Source organism: Propithecus coquereli, unplaced genomic scaffold, assembly GCF_000956105.1.
Source record: "Propithecus coquereli isolate 6110/MARCELLA unplaced genomic scaffold, Pcoq_1.0 Scaffold142, whole genome shotgun sequence".
NCBI lineage: Eukaryota > Metazoa > Chordata > Mammalia > Primates > Indriidae > Propithecus > Propithecus coquereli.
The window spans coordinates 6,770,919-6,797,032 of NW_012138525.1; the positions used below are offsets into that span (position 1 = coordinate 6,770,919).

General features: G+C 37.8%; 1 protein-coding gene across 3 annotated transcripts in view; it reads right to left on the minus strand.

Moving 5' to 3' along the window:
• Positions 1-26,114, minus strand: part of PBX3 (pre-B-cell leukemia homeobox 3) — a 242,387-nt gene that overhangs the window by 14,774 nt on the left and 201,499 nt on the right. For all 3 annotated transcript variants that reach the window (XM_012639868.1, XM_012639870.1, XM_012639869.1), the window contains exons 4-5: positions 24,385-24,575; positions 18,082-18,217 (exon numbers count right to left, since the gene is read on the minus strand). In XM_012639868.1, coding sequence (XP_012495322.1) covers positions 18,082-18,217; positions 24,385-24,575 — 327 coding nt within the window. The remainder of the gene's footprint in view (positions 1-18,081; positions 18,218-24,384; positions 24,576-26,114) is intronic.

Here is a 26,114-nt window from a genome sequence, read left to right on the forward strand (position 1 = left end):
TAAAGGCCATCTTCAAGAGGCAGAGTGAAGAACTTTACAGTTCATCCTCAGTGTTGCTTCCTTCCATAAACTGCATCGGGGAAAGGATCTGCACTTGTTTGGAAAGGAAGCAGCTGACGCTAAAACATCATCGAAATTAGCAAACTGAAAATTTATGAAGCACAAATCTTAGAAAAATTAGCCATTGTGTTTTCTCATGTTTACTTGCAATGCATACTTTATGTACTGTGCCTAATTAAATGTAACAGATCATGAAATGTCACAATGCTAAGTCGTGTATAATGGAACACGGCAGCATATTTACATGGTTAACAATTTTACCTCTAACAAATAGTTTCTCCTTAATCGATATGTTTTAATCCCCATTATGTGATTCACTTTGAAATGAGGGATGGAAGACAGACACTGCTCAATTCTTAAACTTAATGGTGTTAACAACTCTAAATCTCACTCTGCTCCTCTCCCTCCTGAGGGTCCACATTCAGTAATTTCTGTAAGGACAGAAAGTCTGGGCACGCTGTGGATGACCACACTGTGCACGTTCCCCTGAGAACCAGGAGGACAGCTGGGCAAACAAGCTGGAGAGCCAGAGACCCATGTGTGAATCCCGGCTCTGCAACGTCCTGCCTGTGTTACCTTAGGCAAGTCATGTCATCTAAGGTTCTCCTCTCCTGGGATGATGGCACCTCCTTCTCACGGGGCTGTTGTGAATATTAAATGAGACAGCACATTAAATGCACAGGACTGTGCTTGGGATATACCAGGCACCCAAAGAATGTTAGTTGTCCCTTTTCTTAAAACAAACAAGCAACAACAAAACCCTCTGAAGGCCCATGGCGCATATACTACGACGCTTGCTTTCTGCAGTGACTGAGATCAGGACAGTATTTTCAGAGGAGCTTCAGATTCTGGGCACGCCAGTCCATGCTCCCAGCGCTAGTGTGGTATTGGCAAACGGGAATAGGCAGCAGTGAGAGAAGGGAAAGGAGGTGTTCCCCTGCATTGCTGAGCATGATACACTTCCTACCAGAAAGGGACACGCCCAGACCAAGAGCTCCTGTCAGCCAAGTACCTGCTGGGCTACTGTTCTGCACCAGTACCTGCCAGCCATACCTACCCCTCCTCACCGCTGCCTCGACATAGCTATTCAGCAGGACAACACAACGGACCCAGAGTTTGTGGGAAACCTAGGTTTCCACTGTACCTATATTTAAACAGTGGCTATTCATGGAGAGCTCATTATGAGGCAGCTGTGTACCGGGAACTTTATATGCATTATCTCATTTAACTCTTTACTGATGCAAAAACTGAGGTCAGAAAGTTTATGTAACTTGCCTGAGGTTACATAGCCTTTTCCATTATGTCTTATCTAATAAAACGTGTTTTTCCTTAACATTCTTAATAAAAACTTTAAAAATTATTCTTTATTCAATTTTATTTCTTCTCCATTGTATTAAATGGAGAGGGCTACAGAAGTATAGTCTACCTTTTCAGTGCAAAATATCTCAGCTCCTTTGTGGTTAAAATGTGAGCTAGCCCAAGAATCCAACCTATTTTTTAAATTTTTTTCTTTTAAGAAAATAAGCTCCAGATTTATAACAACTGACTTGAAAACCAACTTTCGTAACATATCCTACTGCTGCTAATGGGAGAACTGAACAAATCAAAATTCAGTTTCCATAGTATTTGAAATAATTTAGAAAGATTCACTTGTCAAGTACAGCATTTTTTTTTATTTGAGGCTGTGAAAAATTTTATTGCCATAATGTGCTGACACCCTCACAGTTTGGCTTTGCCCTTTCTACTCTGTGTATGATAGACTGATAACCGCTCCTGACATTCACAAAGAAGACTCATCTGCAAAAGTATATAAAACATCAGCCTTGCAGCCGCAGCACATAGAAAATGGATAATACCATTCATTTCCCTAAAACACATGCTGAGGGGTGGCCCTACAATACCACAAACAACATTTTCAGTTAAAGATTTTTTTAAAATTATTTCTCTCATTAAAAAAACAAAACTGTGTTAGGTATACAACTCAACAGTTGTCCTTCATAGGCTCTATGAAAAGCCTCTTTGACAGATTTCAAAACACTGACATACAACTGTGGAATCGCCTCCCATCAGCTACGCTGGAAGCTGGAGCGATCTCTCAGGCAACTCACCAGTACCCCAGAATCAAAACTCAAGAACACTCTAAATAATAATGGGCCAGACTTCCTGTCCTGAGAAGTTTCATGTAAATCTAATCCCTGTAAATAAAAACATCAAAATCTATTCAGTGTTCTATGCAGAGAAATCTTATACTCAAGCTGCCCATTTAAGAGAAACCTCTATCTATTCAAACACCACTCTCTACCAAATATGCATTGCAATTTTCTTTTCTTTTTCAAAGTCCAGAAAAATCTCACGGAATTTATTTTAAAGAGATATACTTATCCTCAAAAGGTATATTACCCTTTCAATATATATAATTAATTCTCACCAAAAATGAATCACATGTACTTTTGGAGCAAAAAATACACCAACGGTAGTTCTATCACAGACCTACGTTTAGGGAGCTTGGGAAAATCTTGGGGTGGGGTGGAAGAGACTAGCACACCAGTATGCCAACAATCAGAGCCTCTGCTTGCTCCCTTCCTCCCTCCCTTTCTTTCTTTCTCTCTCTCTCTTTTTTTCTTTTCTTTTCGTGACAGGGTCTTGCTTTGTTTCCTGGGCTAGAGTGTAGTGGTGTCATCATAGCTCACTGCAGCCTCAAACTTCTGGGCTCCACTGATCCTCCTGTCTCAGCCTCGCGAGTAGCTGGGACTACAGGTGCACGATGTCCGGCTAATTTTTCTATTTTTTGTAGAGATGAGGTCTTGCTCTTTCTCAGGCTGGTCTAGAATTCCTGGCCTCAAGCAATCCTGCCTCAGCCTCCCAGAGTGCTAGGATTATAGGCATGAGCCACCGTGCTGGCCTCCCTTTTTCTTCTGGATCCTTAACAAGGCTCTATATGCCCAGCAAGAAAATGCTGGTTGAATGGATGATAAGTAGCATTTATTGAGCACTCATGCTATGCCAGGCCCTGTACTAGACACACACACACACACACACACACACACACATATATATATATATATATGATCTCATTAACCCCTCAATCCCCTAAAGCAATTATCATTATTTTCATTTTATAGATAAAGAAATGGAGACTCATTAAATAATTTGTTCAAGGTCACACTACTACTAGTGGTAGAATGGGTCTGGGTGATTTTTCTGTACTTTCCTACACTGAATATATAGTCACCTGGAGTTAAAGTTCCAGTTTCTCAAAATACATGATATGAAAGGACAGCACCACCACCTATGTGGGACACAAGGCACTCAGTTGAGTGTTGGTGAAGAATCTGGTGTATCTGCACAGCAATGATCTAACTACGTATCTTTAGTAAAAGAGAAGGAAGACTCTTCCTGGGCTAGACTTCCCTCCCTCAACCTTCTACCCATTCACCTGCCAAGGTCCCAAATGGGGTAACATAGTTAGTCCTTTCACCTCCTTCCACTCCTGGGCTCTAAGCTTTGCTAGGGCAAAGCACAACCCCAAGCCACTGGCTGGCTTTGCCAATGATTCTACTTTTTGACGCATCTCTGGCCAGATCATCCATTCCACACACATTTAACGATTGCCTGGCAGGCACTGTGTTCCCTCAAAGCAGTCCCTCTTTCCATTGCCTTTGACCTCCCAAATCCATCTTACCTTCACCTTCATTTGTCCATGATCATGTGTTCTCTTACAATAATAACACTGGTAAACATTTATATAGGGCTTCTTAAGTGCCAAGCACTAGTCTAAGAACTCCACATATATTATCTCATTAAGTCCTTATAACAATCCAATGAAGTAGGTTCTATTATTTTCCCTATTTTACAGATGAGAACATCGAGGCACAAAGAATTTAAATAACTTGCCCAAAGACACAGAACAAGTAAATGGTGGAGCAAGCATGTGAACAGAGGTGGTTTGATTCCAGAACACATGCTCATCTATTTCATATTCTCCTTTGGGTTTCCCTATTCGCACTTAAAAACATGTCTGCTTCATTCCATTTCGAAGAATTCAACCTACAAACACATGTATGACTCATGATCTAAGCACAGTGTTTCTTTCTATACTCTATAATAGCAAAAGGCTGAAAATCCAAGCCTGGTTAATCAACTATGATACCACCATATAATGGAACATCATATAGCTACTACTAAGAATAAGATGGATCTGTGAACTGATACCGAAAATCTTCTAAGACATATTGTTAAGTTAAAAATATTTTTTAAAAAGGGGTAGTGTCCATAGTATGAAGTATGACTCAGTATGAATATCTGGAAAGAACAGGCATATTAAGAAATATTTTAGAAAGAATACATAAGACACTGTTAATAGCCTTTGGAGAATGGGACTAAGAATCTGGGAGAGAAGGGAAGACTTCTGAAAGAACCCACCCTTGGTTTTGTTGAGCTCTACTGTAGTTTTTAAAAATTTTATTAATTTCTGTACTTATCTTTATTATTTCCTTCCTTCCACTTTTTTTGGTTTAATTTACTGTCCTTTAATATCTGGAAGGACATTAAGCTAATACATCAGCTCACCGATTTTCAGTCTTACACATATATACACACATGTACACACTATACATAAATATATGCAGTCTATACATATATACAAATATATGTATATATAATATATATACTTAAAGCTGTAAATTTCTTTCTAAGCATGGCATTAGCTACATCCCATGAGGTTTAGTATATTGCATTTTCATTATCAGTCAGTTAAAATATTTTCCAATTTCCATTGTGATTTCTTCATTAACCCAGGGGTTATTAAATATATTGCTTATTTCCAAACATATGGAAATTTTCTAGTTATCTGTTTATTTTCTAGTTATCTGTTTGTGATTTCTAGTTTAATTCCACTGTAGTCAGAAAACACATTCTATGTTTTAAAATGTTTAAAATTTATTGAGAGGTGTTTTATGGCTCAGAACACAGTCAACTTGCAAAATGTTCTGAAAGTGCTTAAAAAGAACATGCGTTCGGCAGTTTGTTAGATACAGCGTTCTACGTATGTCCATCAGGTCCAGTTTGCTAATTGTGGTATTCAAATCTTCTATATCTGTGCTACTCACAGTATGGTTCCAGAAACATCAGTATCAGCATTAATCTGGAACTTCAAATTGTCAGGCCCACTGCAGATCCTCTCAATCAGAACCTCTGGGAACGGGGCCCAGAAACCCTATTCTAATAGCTATCCAGATCATTCGTATGTACGTAAAAGTTTGAGAAGCACTGTTCTATGTCCTTGCTGATTTTTGTGCGTATGTGTGTGTGCATATGCACGCACATATGCCTGCGTGTTCAGTTATAGACAGGTGTGAAAATTTCCTACAGTGATTTTGGATTTGTTTATTTTTCTTTGAAATTCTGTCAGTTTTTGCTTTATGTTTTTTGAGCAAATGTTATTAGATGCACATAAATATAGAATTGCTACATTGTCATCATCATTTACTGTCCCTCTTTATCTCCAGTAAATTTTTTGCCTTGAAGTATTCATTATCTGATATTATTAGATCAACACCATTTTCTTTTGGTTATTGTTTGTATGTTACATTTTTTCATACCGTTATTCTCATTCTTTCTGTGTCCTTATATTTTAAATGTGTCTCTTATAGAACACATAATTAAGTTTCATTTTTACATCGTGACTATGTTTGCCTAGTACACATGAAAATATACAATTCATTTACTTTAATGTGATTACTGACATATTTAGGTATAAAACTACCATCTTACTGTAACCAGCTCTATGAACAAATTTCAATGACTCCTATTTCTTTTTTTTTTAACAGTCTTCTCTCTTAACTAACTACTTGACCTTTTCAGTTGTTTCCCAGTAGTGGTGGATTTTCTGTAAGACAAAGGAGCTGAGATTCTGAAGGCCCCTGGGCAGACTTCCTGATGCCAAGATTCACCATTCCCCACAATCTGCCCCAAGGCACCTGGCCCCTCCTTTAAAAGCCTACAGATCTCCTTTAGTGGAGAGATGAATTTGAGGCAGCTTCTCAGACAAGATGTCTGTCACATTAAAAAATTCCTTCCTTCTTGGCAATCCTCATTGTCTCAATAATTAGATCTTTGTGCAACGAGCAACTGTACCTAGGCCAAAACCCTCTTGTGGTTTTGACAACATTACTAAGTGTTTTCTATTTGTCCCACTTAACTATGTACTTTTTCCTCTCCTTTCTTGCCTTCGTTTAGATTGCTTATTTTTAAAAAATTGTTCCACATTTCCCTCTTTATTAATTTGAAAGCTGTATTCTCTTTTATATTCTTTAAGTGACTACCCTAGAGATTACATGTTCCTGACTATCCAAGTCTAACATTAATTGGTACTTTCCTGGAAAATCCAAGAGCCTTAGAACACTTACCTTCCCCTCATAACTTACAAGGCATTATCTTTGTGTATTTTAATTCTATACATACTGTAAATAAAATAAGACATTATTATTATTTTAAACATTCACTATTCATTTAGATTCACATACATATTTACCCTTTTCTTTGCTTTTCCACTCCTTCCTGCATCTCCCACCCTCTATCTGGAATCTTTTTATTTCTGTCTGAAGAACACCTTTTTTATATTTCCTTTAGAGAGAAAATAGGAAAAATTCTTTCAGTTTTTGACTAGAAATATTTTTATTTCACCTCCACTATCAAAGGACATTTTTGGAAGGTCCAGAATTCTTGGCTGGCATTTGATTCATCTCTTTAAACATACCATTTCACTGTATTATGTATGGCTTTATTGTTTCAGTTAAGAAATCAGTGGTCAGTCTAATTGTTTTGGTATTTTTTTTTTTTCATTTTTTGAAGGTAATCTTATTTTATCCTCTGGCTGCTTTTGTTTTGACAGTGTTTAGTGTAGATTTCTATTTATTCTATTTGGGGACTGTAGTTGTTCATGAATCTAGGGTTTAGAATTTGCCATTAGTTTTGGAAACTTTATAGACATTATATTTAAAATATTGCTTCTGACCCACTCTCACATTTGCTTCTGGGACTTAATTACATTTATATTAGACTTTCTTACTGTATTCTCTATGTCTCCTGCTCTTTCTCCTGATTTTTCTACCCTATTGTCTATTCTTCAGTATGTTTATTTTGTGATTCATCTCCCAGTTCACTAATTCTCCCTTCAACTACATCTAATCTGCTTTCAAACCCATCCACTGGGTTCTTAATTTTGGTTATTGTATTTTTTGGTTCTGAAATTTCCATTCAACCCTTTGTTATAGTTTCCAGTTCCCTGACAAAATTCTCCATTCTGACTTTTTCCCCCTTCAATACATTAAGCATAGTTTTTTATAGTCCTTATCAGATTCTTTTATTTCCTAGATCTCCGTTAGTCTGTTTCTACTGTCTATTGTTTTTGCTGGTTTCTGTACATACTGTCATGTCTTCTTGTATGTCTGCTTTTTTCTGATTGCATGCCTAATGTTTTATTTGCTTTGTTTATAAAAACAACTTAGTCTAGGATGATGCTATCTTTCTCCACAAAAAAATTTATATTTGCTTTGTCCAGGCACTAATGAATAATAGCAATCCAATTTCAAGGATTAAGGTATTCTGAAGGAGAATAGCAGAGAAGAACAGCCTACTTCCAATGCACTCTTGCTGCTAAAATGTAGTCCTAGCAGTCTAAATCCTAACCTAAAGCAAGAGGAAAGGGGCAGGTCTTGGCAGGTCCTAGCCACCAAAGCCCATGCTTCGAGCCCTGAAAAGTTGTCAAAAGCACTGTTCAAACTCTCAGCCTCTTACCTACCATCTTAGAGTTGGCAAATGACACAGGAAAAAGTAGTTTTTTGCAGCCTTATTTACTTCCTATCTGCAACTTCTTCCATTCCCACAGCCTCAACTATGATCTTAAGTGAATGATCGCCAAGGTACATCTCTAACTTTGACCTTTCTCCTGAGTTATATTTCCAAACTGAACATTTCCCAACAGATACTGAAGGCAATACAAACCTGGCATAACCACCATAAACCTTTAATCTCCCCTCCATAAACCAGCTTTTCCTCATGTGTTTCCTATGTCAGCTAATAACATCACTGTCTTCAATAATCTAGGTTAAAACCCTTAGCTGTCTTCTTTACTCTTTCCTCTTGACATCCATATCCAATTGCTTACCCTATCACCAAATTATCAGTCTTAACTCCAAATTACTTTTCAAATCCATCCCTCTTTTTTTCTTTCAGTGGCCTATTTTGAACTATCACCTCCTCTTGCCTGAATTATGCTAATATAGTCAATCCTAGGTATAATTGGGCAATGGATTCCAGGATCCCCGTATATACCCAAATCTGTGCATATTCAAGTCCCATAGTTGGCCCTGTGGAGCCCACATATATGAAACATTGGCCCTCCACCTATGGGGGTTTCACATCCGTGAATAACATTTTCTATCTGTGTTTGGTTGGAAAAAATCTGTGTATGTGTGGACCCACACAGTTTAAACCCATGTTGTTCAAGGGTCAACTGTGATCTACTGTGCTGTTGCCCTCATTCTAGTGGTTTCCCCTGAAAAGGATCTTACACATTGGTGCTGGAATTATCTTTCACAAATCTGATCATATACCTCACCCCAGAAATCCTTATTCTCCTTATTTCATAGTATTTATTACTATATGACATAATATATATTATACAATATTATTATAATTTATATATTACTTATAAATCATAATATAATTATTATATTGTGGTTTTGACAACATTACTAAGTGTTTTCTATTTGTCCCACTTAACTATGTACTTTTTCCTCTCCTTTCTTGCCTTCGTTTAGATTGCTTATTAATTATATAAGATATGCTATATAATTATATATATATAATATATATTATTGAATATAAGCTCCACAAGGGCAGAATCTATGTTGTAGTCACTGTTAAATATTTCCCCAATGACTCAAAGTCACTCGTTCAATGAATATTGTTGAAAACATTAACAGATGCAGAATAGACATCTAAATTGCTCACCCTTATAATTGCAAATATTTAAACTGCTCAGCCTCATAACTGCAGACCCTCTCCAATCAGGCTCAATCTTGGGTTTCCAATGTTATGTCCTGCTAACTAAATCATTTATTCAAAAAACATTCATTGAGTGTGCACGTGCCGGACACTGTGCTAGGCATTCAGAATACAGTGCAATTCTGACCACATGGAGTTTGCCATCTATCAGGGCAACAGCACTTAACGAATCATTATTTAGTTACAATCATGGTGAGTGCTATCAGGGAAAAAAAGAGAGAATATACAGTGGAGGACGTGAACTGGAGGTATCAAGGAAAACTTTCTTGAAGAACTGACATTTGAAGTTTACTTTGAAGTAGTAAAAATTTAGAAATTTATATATGTGTGTTTGTGGGGGTCAAGGTTAGAAAATTCCAGGCAGGAGAAAGAGTATAATAACAACTATTATTATATCTTCTATTTACTCTGTGACAGACACTGTGCTAAGTGCTTTACATGTATTATCTCACCAAAACTCTCATAATCCTATGATGTACATGCTATTTTCATCCAAATTATACATATAAGGAAAGGAGGCACAGTGAGGTAAATTGAATTGCCCGAAGTCACAGAGTTAATAAACTGGGGAGGAACTGGGATTTTAGTTCAGGTTTGCCTAAGTCTTCATAGGCTATAGGATTAATTCTTATAACATAACCCTCCCACATAATAACACAGGCCCAGCCTTCCTAGACTATTTTCCTAACATATCTATCTTTTGCTTCTATAGTTTCTTTGCTTAGAATACCCTTCTCCTCCCAGATTCTTTTTTGTCAACGTCTTTTTTTTCTCTTTTTTAATCTTTTTTTTTTCTTTTTTAATCTCTTTTGCTTCTGTTCTTTTTTTTTTCTTTTCCTCACCTACTTGGTAACTGTCGAAGTCTTATTCATCGTTCTTTCAGTCCCACGCATGTCATTTTCTGTAGAGGGGTTTTTGGATCTTCTCAGCAGAAAGTAAACCCCTCACACTACATCCCTTATAGGGCACGTGTACCTGTGCACTCCCTCGAGTAACTTTTACATTCTGGCAGTAACATGTCTGTCTGTCTCCCCCAAAGAACCCTATCTTATTCACCTTTCTTTGTCACGGTGTCACGCAAAGTGCCTGGTACATAGTAGGCACTTGGTACCTGTTGAGTGAATTAGAAAAATAGACAAAAATCCTGATAAATACCTTTGGCTGGATCAAATTAACTTACTTAAGCTGTTTGTAGTTTCTACTCTCAAAACCCATGCTTACTTTTGAAAAGTAATGTGTTCTCCACATAGGTGACAGAAGAGTCAGGAAAAGAGAAGAGAAGTCAAAAAAGAAGGAACAAGGAAAGCCCAAGAGCATCTCTGAAAACGGTTCCTGGGTGAGAACTTTACACAATCCACAGAAGTAGGCAGCCAGAGTCTTGAGCTTGGAGCCTGTTCTGATCTGTTGTTTCTGCCCTTTGGGCTACATTGTCTATTCTCAGCGCGCTCCTCCCCATCAGCTCTCCGCCCTGCTGTGGCCCCAGGGGCTGCCCTGTGTTCCCGCAGGCTTCTAGCCAAGCATAGGCACTAGTAGGAGATAAAAGGAAGGGAGGCAAGTGTGGTCAGAGTATTTGTTCCCCTGACTCCCACGCTATAATGCTGCCTTTTCTTGGGTCTCTCAGTTACTGGCCTTCTCCACACACCTCCTCTGCCTGGGGTTCTGGTGACCCTTTCCTCATCTCTTCAGGCCAAGGGGTATTAATAGAACCTATTACTAGCATTATCCTTTGTGGTTTCCCTACGCTCTGCCCACACTTTTGTAAATAGGCACTTTATTAAACTCTCCTCAAATTATTCTCACTGTGCCATCTGTTTTCTGTGGAGACCCTGATTTATATATTGGCCTGACATGCCTATTAGAAGCAAGGCAGGCCAGGCGTGGCGGCTCACACCTGTAATCCTAGCACTCTGGGAGGCCGAGGTGGGAGGATCACTTGAGGTCAGAAGTTTGAGAACAGCTTGAGCAAGAGCGAGACCTCATCTCTACTGAAAATAGAAAAAAGTAGCTGGGCATGGTGGAATGCACCTGTAGTCCCAGCTACTCGGGAGGCTGAGGCAGGAGGATTGCTTGAGCCCAGGAGTTTGAGGTTGCTGTGAGCTAGGCTGACGCCACAGCACTCTAGCCCGGGCAACAGAGCGAGACTCTGTCTCAAAAAAAAGCAAGGCAATGGAAAAGGTGAGACACAGTGATGAGACAGGTATGAAGAGGGACTGACAGGAATATTTAATTGGAAAGAAGAAGAGAAGGAATAAGCAAAAGAAGGTGAAGGGGACTGAAACTGGAGGGACCACAATTTTGATTATGACTTCCAGGTATAGGGAAAGTCAAAAACACTAAACCTACACTGGAAACAGTCTCTCTATCCTTAGTTTGATTATCACATCAAATGAGTGTTAGAGATTCCCTCAAAGAGGTCAATTCAGAAATAAATATTAACATAATACCTGACATCACAGGAGCAAGCTTTAAGCACCACGCTAATCATGGTGCTGATTTTTTCATAGAGGACAACAATAAATCAGTCTCCTGTGTTCTTTAAGTCTTGCAGACATGCCTTGTCTGTACTTGGTGCGATAGCATCCTCAAAGCTCCCGTCTTTTTACAACCTGCTCCTTTGTTCTTTGCACACTGTTTAATGATGTTCCATTTCCACTAGGACACATGATTGGAGCTTTTAGAGCAGAGGGTCTGTACCTTCTTTCAAGACAGTGTGAAAGAACTGCTTTAACAAAATAGCTGCCATTTTCCTTCAACTTGTCTCCAGTTTACCAATCGTATACTTACAGTAGAAATCCACTTAGGTCTTCTGTCTACTGCCAAAGTAACTGAAAAAGCCTTTATGGATAGTTGGAAAAGATACCGTGATTTCATAGTCATCTTTTTTTTTCTGGCTCTAATTATTTTTTTAACGGGCTGCTTCTTATTTTAATAGATTTTTTTAATAAGGAAATCTTACTTACAAATTTTAATTAGCTTACTGAATTTTCACTGCTTTGGAATAAGTAGTTTAATGAGTAAAGAGACCTCAGACTACTAACTACCCTGGAGTCTCCAGAGTGGCATGGGGGGAAAATGATGCAGCCCTAGTGATATAAGCCCAGGACTGTGCCTCACAAACCAGCACTCTGCAGCCTGGGCCCTGAGGCTGGATGAATCATACTGCCTCTTTCAGAAGAAAAAGTAAAAATTCGGTTTCCCTTTTTAATCAAGAATCTCTGTGTAAGAACCCCCACCTGACTCATTAAGGCTTGTGACCCTTGTCAAACCACTTAACTTCTCTGAACTTCAGTTTCCTCATCTGTAAGGGTTAGATCATAATGTTTTCCACACTGGACTATTACAAAGCAGGTCTTGTGCACCACATTAAAAGCTTTAAAATGTTAGTTGAATGACTGAATCTTAATGCTGTCACTTAACCTCTCTACCATTTCTGGTTCTCATCTGTTATAATAAAATTCAATCCTTTCTTTACAGTATGTTTCAATTATAGTAGCAACAAAGAATAAGTCAACATTTTTCATTCTGAAAACACCTAGCAGAGACAGTAGGGCCAGAGGTATTCAAATTCAAAACTGGAATCATGAGAACAATAGAGTTTTTTTGTGGCTTAGTAACTTGAATAATCAATGCAAGTTAGCTCTATTCCAAAAAGTAAAAGCATATTAATGTCTGCTCCATTAATTAAGAATATGTGGGCCAGGCACGGTGGCTCACGCCTGTAATCCTAGCACTCTGGGAGGCCGAGGGCGGGTGGATTGCTCAAGGTCAGGAGTTCGAGACCAGCCTGAGCAAGAGCGAGACCCCGTCTCTACTAAAAAATAGAAAGAAATGATCTGGACAACTAAAAATATATATATATAGAAAAAATTAGCCGGGCATGGTGGCGCATGCCTGTAGTCCCAGCTACTCGGGAGGCTGAGGCAGAAGGATTGCTTGAGCCCAGGAGTTTGAGGTTGCTGTGAGCGAGGCTGACTCCACGGCACTCACTCTAGCCTAGGCAACAAAGCGAGACTCTGTCTCAAAAAAAAAAAAAAAAAAAAAGAATATGTGACAATTTAAAAGTGATTCTCAGTGCATATGACATTTGAAATAATTTCTTCTTTTGTGAATTTTAAAGGTGTTATGTAAAAGGGAAACTCCAGCTTAATCAAACCAAACCTTAAGAAATCAGAAATTTTAAATTCTGGGTTCAGCATGCAATTCTATATTAAGTACACCTATACTATATTATCACAAATTAATGTAAGACTAATATAAATTATAAAATTTTCACTTACCTATACCTATTTATAACTATAATATATTATGAACTTAAAAAACTATAGAATATGTTAACCTAGTATGTCTAAAACCAAACTCCTGATCTTCCCCCAAAACCTGTTCCTCCCAAATCCTTTCCCATCACACTTAATGACAACTCCATCCTTCCACTGCTCAGGCCAAAAATGTTAGAGTCATCTTTGACTTTCTTTCTTGGACGTCCTATATCCAACCCATCAATAAATCTTCTCGCTTTACCTTCATGTTATACTCAGAATCCAGCCACCTCTCATCACCTTGACCACTAACACTCTGGTCCAAGCCATCATCATCTTCTGCTTGGATTACTGCAACTAGACCCTAACTGGTATCTCTGCTTCCCCTTGCCTCTCACAGTCTATTGTCAATACAGCTGCCATGGTGATCCTATAAACCCTAAATCAAGTCAGGTCATGTCACTCCTCATTTCCCATCTCACTAAGGGTGAAAGCTCAAGTCATCACCATGGCCTAGAAGGCCTGTGCACTGTTTGGACCCCATAGCCTTTTTAACTTCATCTCACACCACTTGGCTACATGCTCAGGCCATTTTTACCTCGGGATCTCTGCACTTGTTCCCTCTGCCTGGAATGTTCTTCACCAATTACCCATATGACTTGCTCATTTATCTCCTTGAATCTTTACCAAAAAAAATCGTACCTCTAACCCCCTTTTCTCCTTCTCTCCTTTATTTTTCTCCATAGGACCTATCACTTTCTAAATTACCATCTCATTTACTTATTTTATCTATCCGTTTACTCACACAAAAATGTAAGTTCCATGAGGGCAAGTTTGTTGTTGCTGGATAAATAATCATTTAGTCAATAAAAATATATATATATGAAAAAGGGGCACAGATCCTAAGTACAGACCTTGATGAATTTTCATAAAGTAAACATGCCAATGAAATCACCACATAGATCAAGAAACATTTCTTCCCCCTTTCAATCACTATTCTCCCAAAGGTAACCACTAATCTGACTTCTAACACTTAAGGTTAATTTTTCCTGCTTTTGAACTTTTTACAAATGGAATCATGCACAAAGTACCCAACTTATTTCACTTAGCATTATACAGTTACGTATAGTAATAGTTCGTTCATTCTCATTGTTGAATAATACTCCAAATATATAAAAATATACCACATTTATTTACCTATTTTCCTATTGATGAACATTTGCATTGTTTCTAGCTTTGGCTGTTATGAACGCTATGGCTAAGGATAATTTTTATCAGGTAGGGCAGCATTTGCCTGTTAAGTTCACTGATGTCTCTTCCATCCCTAACACAGTATCTGGCACATAATAGGTATTACAATATATAATTGTTGAACAAATGAATGGAAACGGTCTTTAAAAATTCTGTTATTTAGATTTAATAATTGACACAAGACTTCCTTGACTTACAAAGACTTATATATGTAGGTTTATAATGCATCATAATTAAATTAACCTCTGTAAATCGCCATTCAAATTAAGAAATACATTATTAACATCACTGAAACTCCTTGGATATTCCTTCCTGATCCCATCCCACTGGATTCTTCTTTTTTATCATTTCCATTCTTTCCTTTGTATTTAATCATATATGTGTCCCCTGCAATATGCTGTTTACTTTGCTTGGTTTTGAACTTGTAAAACTGTTATCATACTATGAATAGTCTGCAATCTGCATTTTTCACTCAACGTTGTATTTCTAGGATTGACTAGAAATTATGTGTGCAGCTATAGATCATTCTTTTATCACTACTATATAGTGCTCCATTGTGAGATTATACCACAGCATGCTTATCCATTTCTCCAGGGGACAATTGGCTTTGTTCAAGTTTTTTGCTATTTCAAAAAATGTTACTATGCATGCGCTTACCTGTATCTCCTGACAGGAGGTTTTCTAGGGCAATTTCACTTAGAGGTTCTCTATTTATTCTAAATTATTAAGTATTTTAAACACTAGCAGTAAAGAATAAATCACAGTCTCATATACTCTAAGTCTGGCAAAAATAGTGTTCTAATTGCCTGTTTTCAATATTTTTTAAATTAGACATGTATAGGAACAAATTTTACATTCTAAATTTCATTGTATTTCAGTCATAATCTATATTTTACACAATGTTTTTCCTCTTTTGAAAGAAGTTGACCTGTCAGGCCTGGAACAGAAATTCTTTGCTTTCACTTTTAAACAACTTAAACAAAAGGCCAGTAATTCATAAGGATAACAACTGATGTCCTTAATAGTCAAAATGATAATCATTGTTTCCACTTCAGAGATGTGGGAGGAGGGATTTGTTGTGTGGAAATTAACTTTTTAGGCAGGAAATAGGTAAAAAGAGGATGAAATTGTCACAATTTAAACTGATGCTTAAACTGATCACTGAAATTCTGTGTTTGAAAGGCTGACCTGGAAGAAGAAACAAGGTCAGAAAGTTTGCTGTTTAGGCAGAGTTAATAATCTATGTCTATATTACTTCTACCTCTCTACCATTTTCTCAGCAATTACTATACACATTTTAAAACATAAGAAAGCCATTTTCATATGGAAAACAAGTGAAATGAACATAGTAATTAACTATTTTTTAAAAACTAGTAAGTGGGTTCCTAGCCTATTTTAGAAGTGAAAACTCCCTAGTTCAGAAGAGCCAGAAGGAAACCTTTTATCATTCATTCCACAAGTATGTACTGAGAACATTTTATTTTACACACACAGTGCTAGGTACTATAGCTAATGGCAAATCCAGATTTTACTGCTTTAGGAAAATGTATATAATCTGTACAATTCTCTAAAGATGTATATATTATACAAGCATTAAAAAAAAAAAAAAAGAAAAAAGAAAACACCTTAACTTAAATTGGATCCATGAACATTCAAACTCTAAGTCAGAGAGCAGCCTGAGAGCCAGAAAACCAGACTTGGCATCACCATCAGGCATTCAGCATGAGCCTAATCCTTTCACTAACGTTCAGGGAAAATGCACACACTGTAAAAAACCATTTGAAACGAATACACTTTCAATTTGGTCTTCCAGTCTGACCCAGCATATTATACTGTTCCTCAGTATTTCAAGTGGCAGTGAGTACTATATAACCCAGATAATGTTTTATATAATATATGTCTGTGTAAGCTGGTAAAACAAATCAATTATGTTCCATTTCAAACTGAGCAAAAGGAATTAAGATGCACCATTATTTCACAAGAGAATGACAATACACCTTAAATGAAATCTTAATTATAAATCAAAATTTGCTCTTGAGGTTCTATGGAAAATGATGCCAAAAGAGGAGCTAGAAATCATATTAAACCCAGATTGTATTCTCTCAAATAACAATGACTTAAAATATTGATATGAGACCCTCATTGGTATCTGAAGGGAATCTTTAGTATCTTGGACTTCAGATGTACAGCAGGAATATTTATTTAGAATCTACTTTTAAAATATGGTGTCATGCGACCGCTAGGGAACACTGACATTTCTGCCACGGGTCAGTTTTTCCTTAAGTTCTACTGTAAAAACTCATTGGTAAACTATTACTTTTGCATGCTATAAAGAAATGCTGTTCAGGCTGTGCGTGGTGGCTCGCGTCTGTAATCCCAGCACTCTGGGAGTCCAGGCAGGAGGATAGCTTGAGCTCAGGAGTTCTAGTTCAAGACCAGCCTGAGCAAGAGTAAGACCCTGTCTCTGCTAAAAATAGAAAAATTAGCTGGGCATGGTGGCATGCACTTGTAGTCCCAGCTACTAAGCAGGTTGAGGCAGGAGGATTGCTTGAGCCCAGGAGTTTGAGGTTGCAGTGAGCTATGATGACGCCACTGCACTATACTTGTGGTGACAGAGCAAGACTCAATCTCAAAAAAAAAAAAAAAAAAAAGAACTGCTGTTCAAATGTCAATCTGTAAACAACAATATAAGTATTTAAATAAAATTGTATCTTAAAGGTAATGCCAATAGCCTATACTTATTTTTTAAGGAGGTATAGTTGTTTGTATATAAGTATCTCCAATCCTCAATCCAAGTTATCAGTCTATTTGACTAAAACTAATGTATTTTTGTTAGATGATGGCAACTAACTTTAGAGCCACAAATTATTAAAAATGGACATTTAACACCCTCCCCCCCCCGCAAAACTCTGACAGGCATGAGCTTAATTATTCTGCTTAATGGATAACAAGGAGGCAAAGAAATCCTTGGGCCTCAAACATTACAGCATGGTTACCAAGAAGGGGCTTGGTGAATTCCTCAAAGCATTCACCAAAGAGTTATATTAAATTTCCTTTCGGCAACAAATAAATTGGTTTCTCACTGGTAGAAGCTTAGGTCAGTCATCTAAATCAGGAAAACCAGACGTACATGCCATTTATTGGAGAGTCACTTAAGTATAAACTGTGTCTCTCCCCATGGCATGTTTATGTCCTCTCTGTAGAAGATTTACATTGGGGGCTTGGGACGGTGGTCGTGGTGATCTTGATTCCTTGCCACCTAGGGTTTAAAAAAATTATCTAAGCTTTAAAATCTTGCATAAAAATGTAGAAATGTCTAGATTTTCTTTACATCTTCTCTGATGATGGAATAACTGAATATCAAATTTGATGAGTATGCCCTGAGGAAGAAACGGGGTTCCTGTATCAGTGGGGAACAAGACAGACCCACAGGGCCCTCTCTCACCTGTGACACTGTGATGCTGCATTTCTTGGCCAGCTCCTCTTTGGCTTCTTCACTGGGGTAGGGGTTGCTGAGGTGTGAGTAAAAATACTCATTCAAGATTTCTGTGGCCTGTTTACTGAAGTTGCGCCTTTTCCGTCTATGACAAGAGTGGAAAAAAGAATCACAGTTATAATCAGCATTAACCAAAGAGGGATAGATTAATTAGGATCATACAAAAAAGTAGATTTCTATTTTTATAATCCTTAGGGTCTAATTTATTACTGTGATGTGGTAGATTATGTTCTAGGCATCCTCCAAAGTGCTATCCAACTTAAGATGTAGGATCACTAAGAAAAATACTAGAATATGAAGCACAATTTCATTCTTTAATGTATTCAACAAATATTTACTGGGGGCCTAATGTGTTCTAGGTATTCAATGGAGATCCAGTGAGAACAAAGCAGACAGGGTCTACCAGAAAGCTTACAGGGAATTGGAGGACTAAGGGAGAGAGTACAAAGATGGGGGAAGAAAAACATTAGAAAAGCACTGTAAAATTAAATAATTATAAATTAGGATGTCCATATCAAGACTTATGAAGGAAAAGTATGAGATACAATGAAAACATGTAAGAGGGAAATGTAACATAGATTATGGAGGAAAAATTTCCTTGAAAGAGTATTATTTGATCTAAGACCTAGAGAATGTGAAGGAGTTAGTCAGACAAAGAGTAGCAGGCAAGAGGATTGGGCAGAGGAAAGGATCCTGAAACAGAAAAGAGCTTGGCAAGTCTAAAAGGATAAGGGGAGCTGAGCACAGTAAAGTACAGGGAATGTGTGAGATGAGTCTGGAAGAATGGGCAGAGGTCAGATTATAAAGGCTTAGTGGACTCTATAAGAATTTTAAGATTTTAAGTGCAATAGGAAGCTATTAATGGTTTTATGCTTCATGTTTTGAAAAGATGGTTCTGACTGCTTAGAACAGTTGAAGGAAGGCATCAAAAGAAATTCAAAGACCATTTGAGGAGACGTCTGCATTGGTCAAATTGAAGATGGTAGTAACTTGGCATAGGATGACAGCGATGGAAATAAGATTCAAGATCTATTTGAAAGGTAAAAGCAACAGGACTTGATGATGGATTGGATGCAAGGAGTGGGTAAGGGAGATAGAGAAGGAAGGTGAGGGCAAAAATACATCAAGAAGGATTTCTGGATTTTTCTGCTTAAGCAACTGCCTAGACTGAGGTATGATTTTCCTCACAGGAGAAAGAATAGAAGAGGAAAAATCTTTGTTTTTGCTGGGAAGGGGAGGTGACAGAGTGTCAGAAAATCAAGTCTGTATTAACAACATATTTCAAGTAGTAAAAATATCATTTATATTTAGGTTTTGTTATTAAAATTTTAAAGAATTCCAGCCTGAAAATTAGGATTTGTGAGAATTCACTTTAGATTAGATACTCCAGTAACTGGAAAATACCTTCCCCAGACAATTTTCTTATTACTGTCTTCCAAATAATCCTAATGATCTTCTCAATTGTGATATCCTACACTCAGAAAAGACAGAGTCAGAAGGCAGTTGTAAAGGTATGCACTGTATGAGATTCTTCTAGTTAAAATGATGCTACTAACATGGCAGGTTAAGTATGTGATCTATGTTTCAACATTACGGGGGAGTCAAGGGAACAAGAAATCTAGATCTGATCAAAACATTTCAGGTTTCAGTCCCGAAATTTGTTAATTTCAATAATTTTTTGGAGGGTTAAACCATTGTTTCCTAGGGGATGAAGATGAGATTCAAGATCAATCTGGGGATTAAAATCAATAGGATTTGATGATGAACTGGATGGGGGAGGTGGTAAGGGAAGACAGGGAAGGAAGTAAAGGAAGAGAAATACACCAAGAAGAACAGCAATGAGCATTTTTGCAGGAGTCATGTATTGCTTGAAGAGGTGGGGGCACTTTGACGAGGCACACTCTGATGAGTAGGTGGGTGGGTAAGTAGAGTAGAAAAGGTCTAGAATGGATATTGGAAGTGTCAAACCTACAGGCATCACCTGGCCCACAGACATTATTTGTTCAAACCATATAGTAATGACTTGCTCATAAAATAAGTTTCTGACTTCTTAGGGAAACTGGAAGATCAGCCACACCAGTCCCACATTCTCAGAAGGCAACTGTAGGCTAAAGCTGAGTGATGGCTGTCTCCTTAGATATACACCCATCTGCTCTAACCCTCCCTCCCCCTCAGTGCATCCCTGACTTAGCCACTGCACTCAATTCCATTATATGTAAGCCTGTACATTTGTTACTCCCAGTCAAAAACATGGAGCCCAGCAGCAAGGCCCAGAGTGGATGGGAAGATGACGCAAGGGCATTTCTTTGGGAAATGGGGACTTGTGAAAGGAGGGATAAGAAGAAACATATCTAGGAAAGCCAAGAGAAGTTCGGCTCACATCAATTTTGCCTAGGGATGGTTGTAGCAAACACCAAAAAACCTCAGAGAACAGAGTATCTCACCAGACATTCTGGCTGTGTCCAAACTACAGCACTTCTATTAGATAAGAGGAGAGGGACCTACACAAATTTATTCCTAAATATTCTGCGCTAGGACATGCTTCAGCTTGTCCAATTATGAAGAAAATGTGAGCTTGGCCTTACAGAAGCCAAAGTGAGCAAGGGCATCACATATCTGACTGAACATGTTTGCCTAGAGCAGAGCCACTTGCCTTCTCAGTGCAGAGGGCTTGCTGGGAGGCGCTACAAGAAGACATGGAACCAAAGCTCAGTATTTGCATGCACTTGAAGGCACAGAAGAGAATTTCATCTTATACGTTATTTATTTTTTAGAAAAACATCCCGTAGAAAGTGCCCATTAAGCATTTCCCCTCAGTTTCACTCCCCCAGGGTCCACCACACTCTAAATGGCTATGCCTCAGGCCAGTGAGCAGTGGCCTGTCAGTCCCAGGGCTGTGACCCATCAGCATCACAACGCAACTAACAGCAGTCTCTGCAGTAGAAGGGACTCTGCCCCAAGCTCTTCCACTCTCTCATTCTTGCTCTGCTCACTCTAGGCTGTTAACATACTTTCTCTTCGTGGAAGAAAAATAAATCATTTAGGTGTATACATTATGAATGCGGTTATGTAAAAAATAAGCATGTATGTTGACAAGAACGGAAAAGTATCGGCAGAAATAAGGATAGCAATTGTGTTATGAAGGTTCCTTTCTATCAGACGTACTTTTTAATATCTTTGTTACATAATGCTTTGTATTAAAATGCTCAAATTTGACAAATAATTTTAAAACATTTTTTGTTTTATGATGCTACCTCCCTAACTCTGACTTGAGCTGTTAGAAAGTGTTACGTGGAAATATTCATTCATTTGGTCAGTCAATAAATTGTTTTTTTGTAGCCTATAATGTGTAAAGCATTTGCTAGAACTGTGGGGAACACAAATGTGTTAAGTCTTGGCTGTTGCTTTCAGTGACTCTGTGGCTTACTAGGGGACAGAAGAAATGTTCATGAAAAACTAGAAGAAAAGGGAGTCTGCGTGAAGTCTAGTTTGGAGAATTGTATAAACAGAGTATAAGTGTTCAAGGGAAGGGAGGGCTGGTCCAGTGGGGTAATTAAAGTGGACTTTTTGAAAAGGAAGCATTTAGGCCAGGCCTAGAATGCAAAGTCTCACTAGATCCAACAAATATGAGCACTGCCTCCATTCTGGGCTCTATTACAGACGACCTCACAGAGGATAGCTCATTACTGGTGACCAACTTAAGAGAGTTTGCTATGGGAGGCAGGGGAGTAGGCTAGACAGAGGAAAAGAAGGAATTCTAGGTAGAGAAAATACATAAGACCAGAAGGCATTTCATTTCTGGAAGAAACAATTTAGTGACATATAAATAAGAGCACTAAAAATGTTCAAACTGTGATCTAACAATTCCATTTCTGAGAATTAGTCCTTAGAAAATAATCCTAAATACCACAAAGGTTCCATGTATAAATATTTTCATAGAAGTATTAGTTTCAATAAACATCTGTCTAAAATAGCACCCTCTCTATATTATTTTCTCTCCCCTGGCCTTGCTTTATTTTTCTGCATAGTACTTATCACCTTTTTAAATCTTACTATGTTATTGAATAGAATACTATCCTATATATTTGTTCACTTGTTTATTGTGTGTTTCTTCAAGTAGAATGTAAGCTCAACTGGGGCAAGTATATTTTGTTTACCATTATAGCCTTAGCACAAATAAATATTTGTGGAAGGAAGGAAAAAAGGAAGAAAGGAAGAATTTATCATGGAAATTAATGGGAATAATTTAAATGCTCAAAAATAAAGTAATGCTAAGTAAATTATTTATTATATATCCATTTTGTAGACTTCAACTATTAAAATGCTTTTTAAAATTAGAGCTTATACTACATGAAAAATGTTTATGTTTTTATGGTAAATTACTTAAAAAGCCGAACAAACTATGCATATTAAACCATCACAAAAGCATGTCTTTTTGGTCAGGTGTGGTGGCTCACGCCTGTAATCCTAGGTCTCTGGGAGGCCGAGGCGGGCGGATTGTTTGAGCTCAGGAGTTCAAAACCAGCCTGAGCAAGAGCAAGACCCCGTCTCTACTAAAATTAGAAAGAAATTAATCGGACAACTAAACATATATAGAAAAAATTAGCCGGGCATGGTGGCGCATGCCTGTAGTCCCAGCTACTTGGGAGGCTGAGGCAGGAGGATCGCTTGTGCCCAGGAGTTTGAGGTTGCTGTGAGCTGGGCTGACACCACGGCACTCTAGCCCAGGCAACACAGTGAGACTCTGTCTCAAAAAAAAAAAAAAGCATGTCTTTCTTTTTAAAAGCCCCCCAAACAAAAAAACAGAAGGAAATAAACTAAAACATTTATAGTGACTTCTTTAGGTAATAAAAATGAGGTTGCCTTTTATTCTATACATTTTCTAAATTTTCCACAATGGGCTTGGCATTTTTTTAAATAGAAAAAGATAATAATAAAACTTAAAATCTTTACAACAAAAAAAAGTAATGTAAGCAGGGACAGGTGGTAGAAGGCCTTAAGTGCCAGGTTAAGGAGTGTGTGCAAGTTATCCAGCATGAAGAAGCTGGTGGTTTTTAAGCAAAGCAATCAGGGCATCACAGTGACATTATGGAAACAGAGAAGGATACAGAGGGGAGTAAGACTGGAGACAGGGAGACTAGCAGGAGGGCACTGTGCTAGTCCAGGTACAAGGGGATGAACAAGGAAAGGTGGAAAGAAAGAGCTAATGTGAGAACTGTTGAAAATGAAGCACAGGTGAGTTCTAGTGACTTATTCAGTGTGGAAGAAGAAGGAATCAAAGGTGACACAGAGTTTTGCTTAACTAGGAAAATGGTGGTATAATTAGCTGGCAAATGTTTTCTTATTTGGCTCTAAGGAGGAGCTCGGGCATAAAGACTGTTCCACGCATGTTGTTTTCCAATTAAGAAGCTAACTTAGATATTTCCTTACTATTGTCTGATTTGAATGATAATTATCACCTCTCTCAGATTTCAAGGGGAAAAAGAAAAAACAAAATAGAAACTTCTTTCCAAAGTTGCAGATTGATCATAAGCTTTAGCAATGCCCGAGAAGCATCCCTACGGAGGCAGCATATACTAGGACACTGACAATCCTTCTGTTCCGTCACTCAGTAGGTCACCATATACAATTTATCACCATCTACAATGTATTACCTAACTCCTGTGAAACTTGGGGAAAGCTTCAGATAAAAGGGAAATTTTCATCCTTACAGGAGAAACTGATAGGCTTTCTTACTTGATTTGGAAAGACAAAGTTTGGGGTTTAGTGGTAACTGCTATTAACTGAAATAACATTTCCTTTTTACGAGCATCAATATTTCCAAGCACTTTCTCATAATATGCACAAGCAATGTAACATAAAGAAATTCTTTTTTTTTTGTTTTTTTGGGTTTTTTTTGTAAGAAATTCTTATAAAATACCCTTTGCTAAAATAGTTACATGCAGAAAATTATCCTTAAAAATACTTTTTAGCAACAGAGTTGAAAAGCTACATATTCCTAAAGTCATCGGTAGGAACAACAATCCTATTCATTCCCTGAGTCACTAAATGGGCGCTAACACTCCCAGACAGGAAGGGGCGTGACAGCACAGGCACCATGAGGTGAATTACCTGTTCATTGTTCAGAAGAGCTCTTATAGCCAAATTAAAGAAGAATCTGATATCAACTGGCCAGTTTTACAGCAAATAATATACAAGAAATGAAAGGGGGATGGGGGAAAAACCATGCAATAGATTTATGGCCTCACATACCTGGCATCAAGGAACCTTGATCTTAAAATCATAACTGCTTCACAAGTGCTTTGTTTGAGCTGCATCTGAATGGAACTAAATTTTCGATGGATGATGCCCACCATTCTTTCAATTTCTTTTGGGGAAATGGGACGTGTTCTACTCTGTTCTCGGAGAAGGTTCATCACATGTGTAGTGAATTCATTACATGCCTGTAATGGAGGAAAAAAAATCACTCCTTAGGAAACCGTATTTTATATTATCACACCCAGACATTAACTCATCTAAATTTCCACCTCATTTGCAATCACCAATGGTACTATGCAGTGGGTAGGGTAAAATGAAAACTAAGCCTCTTGTGAAATGGTTGTGGTAGTTAAATGGGCAGCAAGAATTCTGACACTATGAATGGTCAGACATGCAAGGGAGACATGGCACCCAACTGTCCTTCCCACCCACACTTGTCCCAGTTTCAAAATGAAGTTTTTCCATTGGAGGATCATGCTGCCTACCAATTCCAATATATAAGCAAAAACTTATGTTAATTGTTAATACTAAGTACCCCCTATTTTCTCTGGGGTTTTCCATTTATTCAACAAATGTTTACTGAATGACTATGAAGTTCAAAATCTTCCAAGTGCTAAAAGGGACACAGAAATGAACAAGATGCAGACCTGGTCTTTGGTGAGATAAAATATATAAAAAATTAATTCTCATACAAGGCAGTTAGTACAAGGTCTAACAGCAAGATGTTAATAAGTACTTCATAAGTTCCAAGGAAGGAGTATTCTCATCTGGAGGCTTCATGGTTTGGGCTTTAAAGAATGGGTAGGATCTTTGAAAGGTAGATAAAGATGGAAGTCAGCAGGAATGCCAGGCACAAGAAAAACCCTAGGTATAACAGTAGGTAGCAAGTTCAGAGAATATCAAGTAGGAAAAGAGAGAATCTGTAGAGAAGAAGAGGGGAATCAGGTTTGAATTAGCACAGACAGGGCCTTGCGCACCAAGCATTCCAATGATCTAGTATAATTTAGCTGCAGTGCAGGCCCTTAGTGAATATAAACCACCCCCGTAAAGCAGCTCAACTCTTCAGGGGAGGAGCAGCAGGAAAATAAGGATGAGATTTGGATCTCAAACTTTCTAGTTAACAATCCTCAGAATGCTGTCTCTTTTAGTTCACCTATATTCTTGTTCTATAAAACTGTAACTGGGCCTACATTGAAATCCACTACTGCCTTAGTAAATAAAAGCATCAGTCTATACTCCTGGGAAAAAAAAAGAACATTTTTTGGCATTTTCCTTAAAAAGACAGTACGGGAGATTCTGCATCTTACTGCACGGGTGCCCCTGGTAGGGTGAGCAGACAGAACAATCACTGATACATTTTGAAGCTCTAATAATGTCCACTTCCCTACAGAACTAGAACATTGCTCACATATAGCACATAATGGTTTTTCTAACTGCTCATTAGAGAACTAACCTCTCAACGACACTGGGTATTTCATTTACTCAAAGCTTTCACAGAGCTTTTCTATAAATATTACTAAGGTGAAGTAAAATGAGTCTTGGTTATCATTTATTAAAAGTTTTTTTAAAAATATGTTTTAAGCCTTAAGAAATACTACATTCCTTATGAGTAATGACCCTATGTTATACTTATGGAATTCTTTGGAGTATAGAATTGTGCAAGATAATAAAAACCTACTGATTGGTGGGCTTTAATACTACAATTCAAGAGCGAGAGTAATGTT